The sequence below is a fragment of the Dromaius novaehollandiae genome, chromosome 16, assembly GCF_036370855.1.
Source record: "Dromaius novaehollandiae isolate bDroNov1 chromosome 16, bDroNov1.hap1, whole genome shotgun sequence".
In the NCBI taxonomy this organism is placed as follows: Eukaryota; Metazoa; Chordata; class Aves; order Casuariiformes; family Dromaiidae; genus Dromaius; species Dromaius novaehollandiae.
In genome coordinates, this window is record NC_088113.1 from 16,829,715 (window position 1) to 16,842,087 (window position 12,373).

The following is a 12,373-nucleotide window of genomic DNA, read 5'->3' on the forward strand; positions in this document are numbered from 1 at the left end:
CGAGCCGCCCCTGCGCTGCCGCGCGCGTGCGTCGCCGCCCGGCGCCTGCGCACTAGCCAGAGTGGCGTCGCCGCCGTCCGCTTGCCCTTAGCTGTCGGCGGAGGCAGGTAGCGGGCAGGGGCTGGCGGCAGCGAGAGGCGGCAGCGGAGGCGGGGGGAGGGATTCAGGGGGAGAAGAAACGGAGGAAACACATGGATGCAGCCCACTAACCGTGCGGGGGGGGCTGGCGAGCCGCCGTGCCGCCATACACGATTCTGTTGCTTTGGTACCCGGGGTCCGAGCCGTCTGGGGTCTGGGGACACCCTCCCCCGCCCGCCGCCTGCGCTGGGCAGAGAGGGGCGTCCGGGGGAGCGGGAGCGGGAGCAGCGGTGCGCGGGGGGGCCGGGAGGGGTGATTTGGGGCTGGCCATGTGCCACCTTTTGGGAATTGTGCGCCGCCGGGAACGCAGTTTCTGGAACGTAGACGAATAGTGCATATTCTGCTTGAAGTATTTTTGGTATGAGTTTAAGAGCACTGAGAGATTTGTTTTCGAAGAGGAACAAAATTAAGCATTCCATATAAAACTTGCATATGGGACTGTGCCAAGAGTGCATTTTCTGGCACAAAAAGGACAACCCAGCATGCCCAGAACGGAGGTGGCCGATCATCTGTTCTTGTTAAATTAAGACCAGAGACACCCACCAACCATTTGACTGGGATACTTGGCTCCAGCCAATACATGCACCACTGCGCGAGAAAAACAAGATGAGCGTGCCATAAAATGAAAAGTAGCTCTTCCAATGCTGCTGTACCTTCAAATGTTGTTATTTTTTCCTGTATCCTCACCAAGCATCTTTTTTTGGGAACGGGCTTGCAACCCTTTGAGAAAGCCTCGCTGGCTGGAGAGGAGGCCGGCGCAGCCTCCCCTTCCCACTGCTCCCCGGAGGCTCGGGCTGGCTGGCAGGCTGTGCCGGCGACTGCGGCAGCAGGGCTGCCCGCTCTGAACGGCCCGGACCACAGTGCCTGGCCACGTTAATGGGCAACCTGTCCGCCAGGGAGGGGGGCCCTGCGCGGCCCCCCCCGCTCTGCCCACCGCCGCGCACTTCCCGGGGTGGTGACAGCTCTGCATGGATCAACAACAGTAAGATGAATAATGCCGATTGCCATTAAATAAGCAAGCGCTGGGGGTTGGGAGAGCATTTTCCAGTACAATTTGGGAGCTGGTTATGTTACTGCTTTAAAAAAAAAAAGAAAAAATCACATTGGGAGGAATTGCATGGTGTTTGTTTGCTGCATCTCTAGGACGTGGTGATGTCTGCGTTTGATATGCTGTGTCTCATGAACCCGAAACACTGGAGTCCTTTGAAGATTATGTAAAAATAAAGCTGCAGATACTCTTCAAAGAGAGTGATAATGGGACCAGGCATTCAAGAATATCCTTTATTACTGCACAGAGAGGCACAGAAAAGGGAAAGCCAAATCAGTGAAAACCACACAGGAATGGTAAAGTAAGGAAATTATTTTCTCTCTTTATAGTTAGAGAAATCTCTAAGTACTGTAAACTAGTTAATAAATGCATGACTCTGTACTGTTGAGATTCTCATCCTCCTCTCTGATCCACAGCAACGCAAACGATTGTGCTGTATGATCTTGCAGGTCGCAGCAACAGAGACTACTGCGTCAGTGCTGGAGGCACAAGACTTGTTTTCATTATTTTATAAGCTCTTAAAGTGGTGACATAGTATTTTTTAAAACAAAATCGACCTACACTGACACGAGAACTGTGAAGAATATGTACTGCCTGGCAAAATTAAGTGCCCTGCACTCAATCTAAAGTAGCCTGGGAGGGTACAATTTGTTTATTCCTGCTCTAAAATGACATTTTAAAGCTTTCTTTTTTGAAATTAGTAATATTTCTTATTGTAGAACAAACACCATTTTTTTTGATTCTTACAGAATACACTGTTTTAATGATTCTGTGTGGGTTTTTGTTTGTTTGTTTGCTGCTGTGCTTACAGAGAAAAGTATCTGATTTATTTGAGGAAAGGAAATATTGTGTAACTAACTTATTTTTAAGCTGTCCTGATCAGGAATGTCATTGCTTTCAGTTGCATATGAAGTTTTTTCCTACCAATATTTTGCATGATCCCACAACAAAAAATAGTGAAATGACACAAAATACTGACTTTTGTTTGTGCCTTTATTGTGAAATAGTTTCTATTAATATTATAATAGACTATATGCTACCTGCTCACTTTGCTCATTATCTTCATAAAAATATTCCTTTAAATTTTGTTGAGACTATGCAAATGAGCTAGCCAAGCAGGATTTGGCTTGCAGTGGTCTTCATATCTTACTTTAAAATTACTTTTGCTAAACTGCAGTAGGCCCACGAGTACCAGATACTACATAAATTAGTAGTTAAATATATAGTCTCTAATATTTACTAAATACTATCCACAAAGTAACTTTGGCTTCCTCTGACAGAATAGTCTATATAAGGGCCAAGTTCTCTTATTATATTTTCTATCGGAATTATGCACTTTTGTGTAGTATAAAAATAAAAAGTGACCACAGCATAGTTCTGATGGACTTTAAGACTCTCTTAGCTGCAGCCAACTCTCTCTTTTAAACTGACTTGCACTGCAGACTTTTACTATATTTCTGTTCTGATGATCAAATACGTTACTATTTGTGTGTGATCATCTGTTTAATCCTTCCTAGTTACAGTGGTGGAAAAAGCCATCTGAGTACTAAAGGACTAAAGAAACAACTATCTCATGTAAGATCTTCTGGAAGATTAGGCAAAAATACATCAAATGCCACTGAAAAGGTAAACCATTCCAGTTCCTTGTTCCTTTGCAGAAAAAGGGTTATTTAGTTTATATCAGTTTTCTTGATCACAGTAACAGCATCACATACTTTCCTATCTTTCCAGACTTCCTATGACACTCAAGATGATAACCAACCAAGTGTTTTTTACAAGGAAAGAAACCATCTGGATGACAATATTCAGCCAAGCAGGTAATTTTATGTTAAGATTCTCTGAAGATTCTCTGCTTAATTTGTATTCCAAACTGGTATATAAAATGGTTGTGATGAAATCATGGCTTCATTGATTTCCATGAGAATTTTGCTGTTGACCTCACTGGCCCCACAATTCAGTATTTATGAGGAAAACAAACTAAAGTTATCAATATTGAAACTTACTGTCCTGCTTCAATGAGCTACCAGGCAAAATCAGAATAAAATAAGACAAAAAATTATCAGAAAAGTAATTACTCATGATAGAGTCCCTGAGAATTAAGAATCAACATAGGAGTTTTCATGGAGAAAGTACCTTTAAAAATACATTTGAAGGAAGAGGAGGATTTTGGATCTAAGAAGTTTTCAAGAACAAGTTGAGAAGCTTTTGCGCAGAAAACATAACCCAATGTGTGAGAGAAGAAAACTGATGCTGGGAAGGGAATGCAAACAGGGAGAAAAGATTGAAAAATTAAATGACCATGTTGTGTAAAGTTTTAATAGTGGATAAAAAAAATCAGAGATGATTCACGCTTGGGTTGAAGAAATAGATGGGAATAATATTGCCAGATCTGTAGATTCCTTGCAAAAGAATGGAGCGGATACAAGCAAATATTGCAAGCCTAAATTTAATTTTAGGACTCTGTTTTTGGAGCTTGCTACTTTTTTAACAAGAAGGTGAGAAAGACTTATTTAAACTAGTGTCCTCTAGAAAAATGGAAGCTATTTTGGTTAGATGGTTAAGTTTGGTGACTACCAACGTTGTTTATACTGCTGAATCTTGATTCTATCCACAGTGATGTCTCTGTAAACAGAGACCATTGTTCATGACCTCTTTTTGTGCTTCTCATTATAGAAAATTTTATCTGATCGGTTGTCTGCTAGTCTGTCTCTGTTTTAATGCAGACACTCACAGTTCTTTGCATTTATAAGGTAGTGTTTCTGACATTTCCTGTTATATTTCCTCTTTTAAGACTACGTAACATCTTGTATTTAGGATTGTACCTCAGGATATTTTGGGGTGAATGCTGCCTTTTAATTTATGATTGATGCACACTATGGGAACTATAGGCGGCAATAAGTTTTTATTTTTAAACTATTCAGCATTCATTACAGAGAGGGCCACGTTCTCAGCTGCCATAAATGAGTAAATTGCGTCAGTTTATGCCAGTAGTGATTTGACCATGAAGGCTTGATTATTTTGTCTTGTATCCCAACTGTTCTGGCAATGGTCTCTGTCTTTAGACTGATTTTTTATTTCATATGTAACATGCACTGCAATGTACATCAAATAAGGCAAACCACAAAACAGGGTAGCAGGCAGTGTTCTCTCTGCCAGCAAATATTAACTTTACCTCATCAGTAAGTTTTCGTGCCAATTTTTGCTTCATTCATGTAGATCCAAGTTCTTGAAGACAGTAGCAAGTCCTTTGTAACTTGTTGTTCCAAAGACGTTAATCATTTTACCTGTATATGCTCTTTCTTTCTGTTTAGAATGATGAGTGTTTGCACATCATTGCACAGAGTACGAGGACCAAAGAGGAGTGTCCCAGAAAGAAAGCAAAGTGAATCTGTACTGCACAGGATCCCTCCTAGCATTAAGGGCAGCTCACAAGGTAGCTTCAGTAGGGCAAAAGATGTCCCGATGCAACATTTTTATTGCAATAAAAAAGAACAGTTGGAAAACACTCATAAAGAACATGTTGCTGAAGCTAGTCCATGCTCTTCTAAATGGCAAGAAGCATCTCTAGATGAGATGCTTCTTGATTTTGAATCGGTACGAATTATTAAAGAAGATGCTGAAGATGATAGTGCCAGTGACCTTTCTGATTCAGAAAGGATTCCCATTCCCCCATCTCCCTGCACACCACCAGAACTCATTCTCAGAGCTGAAGAAATAGATCCAGTCTGTTTGGAGCATGTCCTTGATACAGGGTTTAAAGAATCAGAATATTATTACCCAGACTTCCTCCCACCCCCTTTCAACTCCTGGGATTTGAAGCAGCTGTCCATCTTTGTTAATGTAGAGGGTAAATCTGAATTTCGACCCAAGCCAGCAGGATTTCTTGAGAAATACATTGATCGTCTTGTGCAGCTGGAATGGCTGCAAATGCAGACTGTACAGAATGAGAAAGGAAAGGCAGCAAAAGCCAGACCTCAGACTGCTCCCAGCTCCATCCGTCCCCTAAAAAGCCCCGGCAAAGGCAAAGCATTGCACAGCCCTTTGCCTAACAAGCAAGCAATTCCCCAAGAAAGCATTACAAAGCTCCCCACAAACTATTCAGGTCACAGGAGAGACTCATACTGTGAAGAAAACTGCCAATTACATTCACATCCAGGTCACTTGAAAGTTTCTGAGAGACTGGGATGTACACTTTCATCTGAGAGACAATCTGGTGAAGTAAGGAGTGAGTTGAGAAAGAGACCAACTGCAAAGCAACAGCTTCTCAATATGCAGCTCTCTGAGAACAGTTCTAACATTCAAGGCATTGGTAACATCAGACCCCCTAAGCACACCCCTGTATTCCATAGTGCAGCTGCTTCCATGAAAGGCTTAAAAACATATGCATGTACAAATCCAAAGAAAAATGGCAATGCTAGTAATAATGTTCCTTCCAAAAAAACAACAGGCGACAGGAAAATGAAAACAAATGGCACGAAGCAAACATCACATAGATTTAAATGAAAAAAAATCATTAGTAAATGTTGATGCTTCTTGACTGCTAGAAAGCATTTGGCCATGTAGAAGGGTCATGTTTTCTTCATAGGAAGATCTTGAGGAAAATATGTTCTTGATGTGTTGTTCTAAATCAGCACTATTCAATTCAACATATTTGATCATAAACCAGCAAGGCCATCAGGAATCTTTTCCTTGAAGGCAAATGTCTTCCATTGGTCTTTCCTCAAAAATATTTATGATTGCTAAATGAAGATAACACTAGCTAAATAAGCAAGTTTACAGAAATATTTAATTATAAAATTTCCTATTAGCACCACTGTAACTCTGTTGAAGTTTGTGGTGTTTCTTCTGCTTACCTTGGTGTATTTGAGAGGAGAACAAGACCTATGCTCTTTTTCTTGAGCAAATGTGCTATTTTGTGAGATGGGTTTGATAGTGGGTTTTTTTTTTCTGATGGAAAAGGGCTGAACTGTTTTTATAAAATAATGGAACAGGCCAGGCTTACCTATGCAAAGTTACTCTCTCTAATTCTTGATAGAAGATAATGAATTGGATTTTTTTTAGATAGGAAGAAGAATGGAGAGAATGTTTTGAAATGTTTTAATGCACAGAGCTTTCTATTAAAGAAAATTATTAGGGAATAGATAGCTTCAGTAGTGAAAGATTAAGAACACAGAATGCATATTTTTGTATCCAGAAACCTTCACTGTGTTTACAAACAGCTTTCCATCAGTTCATTTTGTAAGTCTTGATGCTTATTTTCGTTTAGACCAAATAATTAAATTCCTGGTTGTTGTTATGAAGGTCCCAGTCTTGAAAGTTCTTCTATATTTTCAGCTCATAGTGATGGCAATGCAAGTTGAAGTGCACTTTATTTTCCTTGACCGCTCTGCACCCAATTCTGCTAGTATTTGGTATGTGCTTTCTCAACTGCATGTGTATATGCTTGCTGTGAAATGACATCTTGATCTCGTCAAAATCGAGTCACAGTCTCTTACAAGCTACATCAAGAGAGTCAATGAATACTTCACATTTTCTTCATGTTTGGGAAGCAAACTGAGTTCATTAGAGTAGTTTGACCATTTCTCAAGACAAGGTACGCATAAAATTTACACTAATTCAGATTCTAAGGTTCCCATTTTAGTTGGATTCTTTGCTTCAGAAAGAGGAATGTGAATGTTACAGAAGTGAACTAACAGCTGATCACCTAGGCAATATGTGCAATATGTCCTGTTCTTGGACTCTCTGTCTGTTCTTCTGCCTGTGAGTTACAAGAAATATGAAAGATAGTTGAGTGAGTACTGTGAATTCAAGCGGCAGTTTGTCTGCTACAATTTCTATTCAATTACAGCAGCTAGGGACATGATCCTATTAAAATAAAGAAGAAATGCTAGAGAATGTTTTGCACTCTTCATTTTTTAAATGAAATATTTATTGAGCAGCATTAACTTCATTCTCAGCCACCTGTCACAGTGAACTATTTATGAGAAGTGAGCTGAGGTCTGACAGACCAGACTTTTCAAGTGGATCCTTCCCATTGTGTTGTAAAATGAAAAAATAGCAAATATTAAATTATGTATATAGTTAAATTGCACTTTTATTGGTTGATCTCATCTTGGTTGTAAGATGCTTAGCTGTTTCTGTTTTTTTGTTGTGCCTACCTGATCTTCAGCTTTGTAAAATTTCAAAGCATGGATTTAATGTAATTTAAAATGTGATAATAAATGTAGTAATAAACTAGAGTATTTTACATCATAAAAAACAGTGCTCAGGAATAGTTTAAGAAATATTTTTAGTTGCTTTTTCAAGACCAAATGTGAAATTTTAAATTGATAAAGGAAAGAAATTTAATATACAGTATTATATTTACATATTCAGTGTTTGTTACATTACAGTTAAAAACTAATTGTAGTTGCATGTACATTCTGTTCTATGCAATTAAAGTGAAGCTTAATCTGACATGCTCAATGATCAAATAAATTGGCTGTGTCAGAGGTGTGGTGACACTAAAGAGGACGACATTCAGTTACCAGCAACTGCAGAGCAGTAGCACGTGCTTCTGTTCACTTGTTTCAGACTCATCATGTAGGTCAGCTTTTTTGGATCAAAGGGTCCTGCATCCAATGCTTGAATTTCAAGATTTGCCCAACTCTTGCAAGCTTTCATTACGCAAGTTTTCCTGGTTCAGTAGTGGAAGTTTGAACTGTTGTTGCTAATAAGCACAATTATTAGTGCCCTATTTTGGTGCACTATTACAAGCAAAAGCAAAGTGAACAGGATCCAGTCCATAATCAACACGGCAAGTTTTTCTAAACAAATTTAGTAGAAGTAGTAATTAATTAGCATGTTGTTATATCATTGAATATTAGTGTATACTGAATTTTCTTCTGAAAATTTGCTCCATATTGGCGTTTCCCTAAGTTACAAGGAAAGCCTGCAGATGCACATTTTGCATGGTCAGTTCTTAAAAAATAAGTAGTGTTTCAGACTGCCTTGAACAGAGCAAAGGTGATTGGCACTGAGAGGTTTTTCTCACAAATCTATGGGATTGGAAAGTTTTATTTTGTACTGCTTGTGGTCTGAAGGACATGAATCTGTTCTTGGGGACTGAAAAGTTAAGTAGGCAAAGATGTTGATGCTACTTAAATAAATCTGAACAGTTGTTAAACATCGAGCTCTGATCTGGTAAGTTTGTCTTGCCTGGTAATCACACCAGTCTAATTTCTGTTCATTGACGATTTGGTACTTCTTACACAGTCCCCTCTATTTCTATACGGAAATACAAAGTCTATGTTAGCCTTAATAAACAGCTCTTGCAATAAGCAGGCTCACAAGGGTTGGATTTTATCCTGCAGCGCTTTTGGTTCTATTCTAAGTTGTCCATGTCCTGGGTTTATAGATGAAAAGAGTTCCTTTTATGATGAGGACTAAGGTTAACTTTTCCTTCATTTTGTATTCATGGATGTTGTCTTTAAAAACACCTTTGAATATAGCAGAAAAGTTTATTACATCAAGTACATTCTGTTTGGAATTAAAATACTTCCACAGGACAATGTTTGTGTGGTTATTTATATTTTTCCTCACTGTACTTAACAATATGATGATACATTCTTGTGTGTCTAACCCTAACATTCACGGTATTTTTGAAGAACAATTTTCCTGTGATTTGAGATATTTAATTGGTGCAGTTCTCTTTTCTAGGTAATTTAAAGGTTTAATGTTCTGTAGTACTGCCTACAGCGCTAATACACTCAGGTTGCCTTTTAAACAAAATAGCTACATTTTACTTCAGTTACACTAGTATAAACTTTGAATAACTGTTTTCAGTGAAATTACCCTGTTACAAAGATGCAACAAAACAGAATTTTGCTCCCAAATATATACACACCATTTTCCTTACTAATGCTATACCCTATTATTAATGCTTAACACTAAGAATTTTAAAACAATAGAGTTCTTCCCTTTACATGTTTCTTTTCTCTCTGTTGCCTGTATCGTCTGCAGTGAAATACTGTGGTCACTTAGAGGGTTGTTCCCCACCTTGTGGTAGCTTTCAGTTAAAGACTGATGTTTATGCACAACGTCTCCCGATCCTCGTTTTGTAAGAACTCAAGCTTTTGCAGTTATTCACTGAGAAGTTATGCTCCAAAGAGGGAGCATTTGTGTGAGTGATATTTAACATCCTGGGAAAGGGGGCTTCGAGTGTGATGTAGAATCATCTTCCTCATGTGGCAGAGACTTGCAAGGAAGACTCAAATCAGTCCCCACCGCTGGTTCACTCTCCTAAATCATGGGTGTCCACCTCTTCAGGCTGGTAAAGCGGATTGTGTTTTTCTTTCCAAATGAGAGACTATGTTAGCTGGTAAGAATTCAGCAGTAGTGGGGTGACACCGCTTCTGGAGGAGCCAAAAGGCTCAGTATTCTTTGCGAGTAAGACAGGAGGCCTCAGCTCCTGTGAGTTTAGAGCAAATGGGTTGCCACAGCTTATTGGGAGCTCTCGTCCCCCACCACTGCCTCTCCCAAGATGTTGTGACCATAGCTCCCAGCCCTACTATTAGCCCGGGTGCTAACTATGCCTCTGCTGCTTCCCACTGACCTGTGCCCAGCGTGGTGGCACAGGGGCAATAATGTTGCACACGATGATGATGTTTATATTCTGGGACTAGACTATTTGACTTCAGACTTCTTAATTATGCTTTAATCTCGTCCTTGCAGGCTCCCTTTCTGTGCATCATTTAGTGTTGTTTGAGGCAATTTATATCTTGCATTTGCTGTTTAAAGAATCTTGTTATGAGATAAAGAATATTTTGATGGGAGTTTTTTCGGTCATTAAAATTCTACAGCACAGAACTGCCTATGGTGTAATTTTCTGGCCTGCTTTGCAAAAGTATTGAGCCTTTGTTGCTCCCATTGGCATTAGCGGGTTTTCTTGCAGAAAATAATTAAACACACCACCCTGTCCAGAAAGAATGGAATGCTGTTAAGTGATAATTGGGTAGCTCAGCTTTTGATGTTTGGTAATCATGTGTTCTTATTTATTCTAAGTTTCTCTCTTTTTTTATTTTCCCCTAGTAATTTCATTGGAAAGTCATCTTGTAAGTCAAAAGTTACTATTTACTCCATTAATAAAGTGAGATACTGCATTTTTATTACTTGTATTTTTTGGATCATCCACAAGATGGCACCTGTGAATTTTTCTTTCAAAAAAATTATGTTACAGCAGCCTAGGAAGCTCAGCTCCAGGGTACCTCAGCTCTAGCCCTGCTGACAGCCAAGCTCGCTAGTTAAAAGCTATATGATTATTTCTATTGCACATGGCAGTTACTTCTGTAATTGCTGTTTTAAGGCATCATAATACATGAAAATACACACAGACATACTTCATCATATCGAGACTCTCTCTCCCGCCTCTCCCCCTCTCGCCATCTTTCCTTCTCTCCCCCTCTCTCTCCAGAGAGAGATTTTAAAAAAAGTAATTAATGCATTTCACATTCTCTGTTATAATCTCCAGGATACTTAGATCCCGATCCAATGAAGACAGCAGAGACGTGGGTAAATGCTTGCAGCACTGGGGTATTCACCACTTTCTCATGTTGCTTAGATGGACAAATGCATTTTACTTAATTTCAAACATGGCTGTTCATATATTCAGCTCAGACTAATCAAGGGGAAACAGGGAGTGAGATTCGAACAGAAAAAATGGCATTCTTATTTCTGAAAAATCCCTTGGCTTTCCTATTCTGAAACACTGTCCCATAATTTTTAAATTAAACATTACAGAACTCCTTTGTGAGGTATCACACAAGAATTTGACAATCAGAATAAAAGAGGTGATACAGCTTTTCCAGGGAAAATGTAACCAACAACCCATAATAGGCTTTTTCAAATGTGATATTAATCAACTCAGTCACTTCAGAGAAATTGCACTAAGTATGATGAAGCTTAAGGCTATAGATTTTACTTATCAGTTCCCTTCTCAGTTTACTTAGATAGGTATCAGTTTGCCCTGGACCGAAAAGGAGCCACTCTCCCCTGTTTGAACCTCTGGGGTGGAAATTGCTAAATTATCTACGTTCCATAATGGCCGTGTCCTTTGTCTTTGTGCTCATGCTGTACTGGGTATCCAGCTTTAGATGTTCATATAGAAGAAGGGCTGCAGAAGAGAAGTTCCCGATCCATATCCGTAAACCCCCCTTGGTTAGCAGCCACTGATAGTTAATGGCCCAGCTCCCATGCTGTATCTCTGAATTTCATTCACATGTTCTAAATTATTGATTCCATTTATTTCAATGTATTCACAGAATCACAGAAGATACTCTGCAGGGAGCTTTTGAGATCAACTCACCTGTTCACTTGAAGGCAGAATGTGGATAAACCATCTCTGGCAACTGTTTGGCCAGTTATTAAGAACTTCTAGCAGCGGGGAATTTCTCCAGTGTTTCACTAATCTTACTATTTGAGGTTTTCCTGATGTCTAACCTTCATATCCTATACTATTTAAGCCTGTTACTTCTTATCCTGTTAAAAGTGAATCAGTGAAGATTTCCTTCCTTCCTTCTTTTCTCCTCCCCACTCACTTTTATTCAAAATATTGTGGCCTATTTGACATCACCTAGTGGTAGCTTTTCTTCACAGTTCTTCCGCTAGTCTTCCTTTCACAACTTCCGCATCCCCAAATAAATTATTTTCCAGTTCTAAAAAATAATAAACCTTGTGCCCAGTAAGAGCCATACAGAAGGAATAAGGGAAACTCTGTAATAAATTGTTTTCATAGAAACAAGGACATTCTCCACTTTCTCTTTGTGACGCAAAATCTTCTTTTTACACAATGTTACAAAACTTAATTTTAAATTTCCTAATTCTCTCTGGTTTTTTTTGTTTAATAACAGCTCACAAGTTGTGCATAAACTTCTGCTTCAGGTATGCAAGTTCATACTTGCTTAATAGGTTGCACAGAATAGTCTACTATTTAAGTAACCTTTTCAGAACTTGTTCCAAAGTCTTAAGTAATATAATAGTAACTGTCATGGTTATGACAGATAAGAATTGTTCAGGGTACTGCATATATCAGAAGTATTTGTAATAGTGTGTCACCATTAAATATGAAGTAATATGTTTGTATTTTTCTAAATAACTGCAGTTACCAGGAAATCACATTTCCAAATAACTCTTTCATGGAAGCCGCCTGTT

General features: G+C 39.1%; 1 protein-coding gene across 6 annotated transcripts; it reads left to right on the plus strand.

Moving 5' to 3' along the window:
* Positions 1-25: 25 nt before the first annotated feature.
* Positions 26-8,736, plus strand: FAM217B (family with sequence similarity 217 member B). Of its 6 annotated transcripts, none has more exons than XM_064521587.1 (5): positions 26-103; positions 1,282-1,487; positions 2,704-2,812; positions 2,918-3,003; positions 4,498-8,736. In XM_064521587.1, exons 2-5 carry the CDS (start codon positions 1,393-1,395, stop codon positions 5,687-5,689), a joined length of 1,482 nt encoding a protein of 493 aa, XP_064377657.1. In that variant the 5' UTR covers positions 26-103; positions 1,282-1,392; the 3' UTR covers positions 5,690-8,736. The 6 variants fall into 6 exon arrangements, with proteins under 6 accessions (XP_064377657.1, XP_025961114.2, XP_025961117.2 ...); XM_026105329.2 differs by having other exon boundaries at positions 30-107; XM_026105332.2 differs by having other exon boundaries at positions 30-107; positions 2,710-2,812.
* The last annotated feature ends 3,637 nt before the right edge of the window (positions 8,737-12,373 follow it).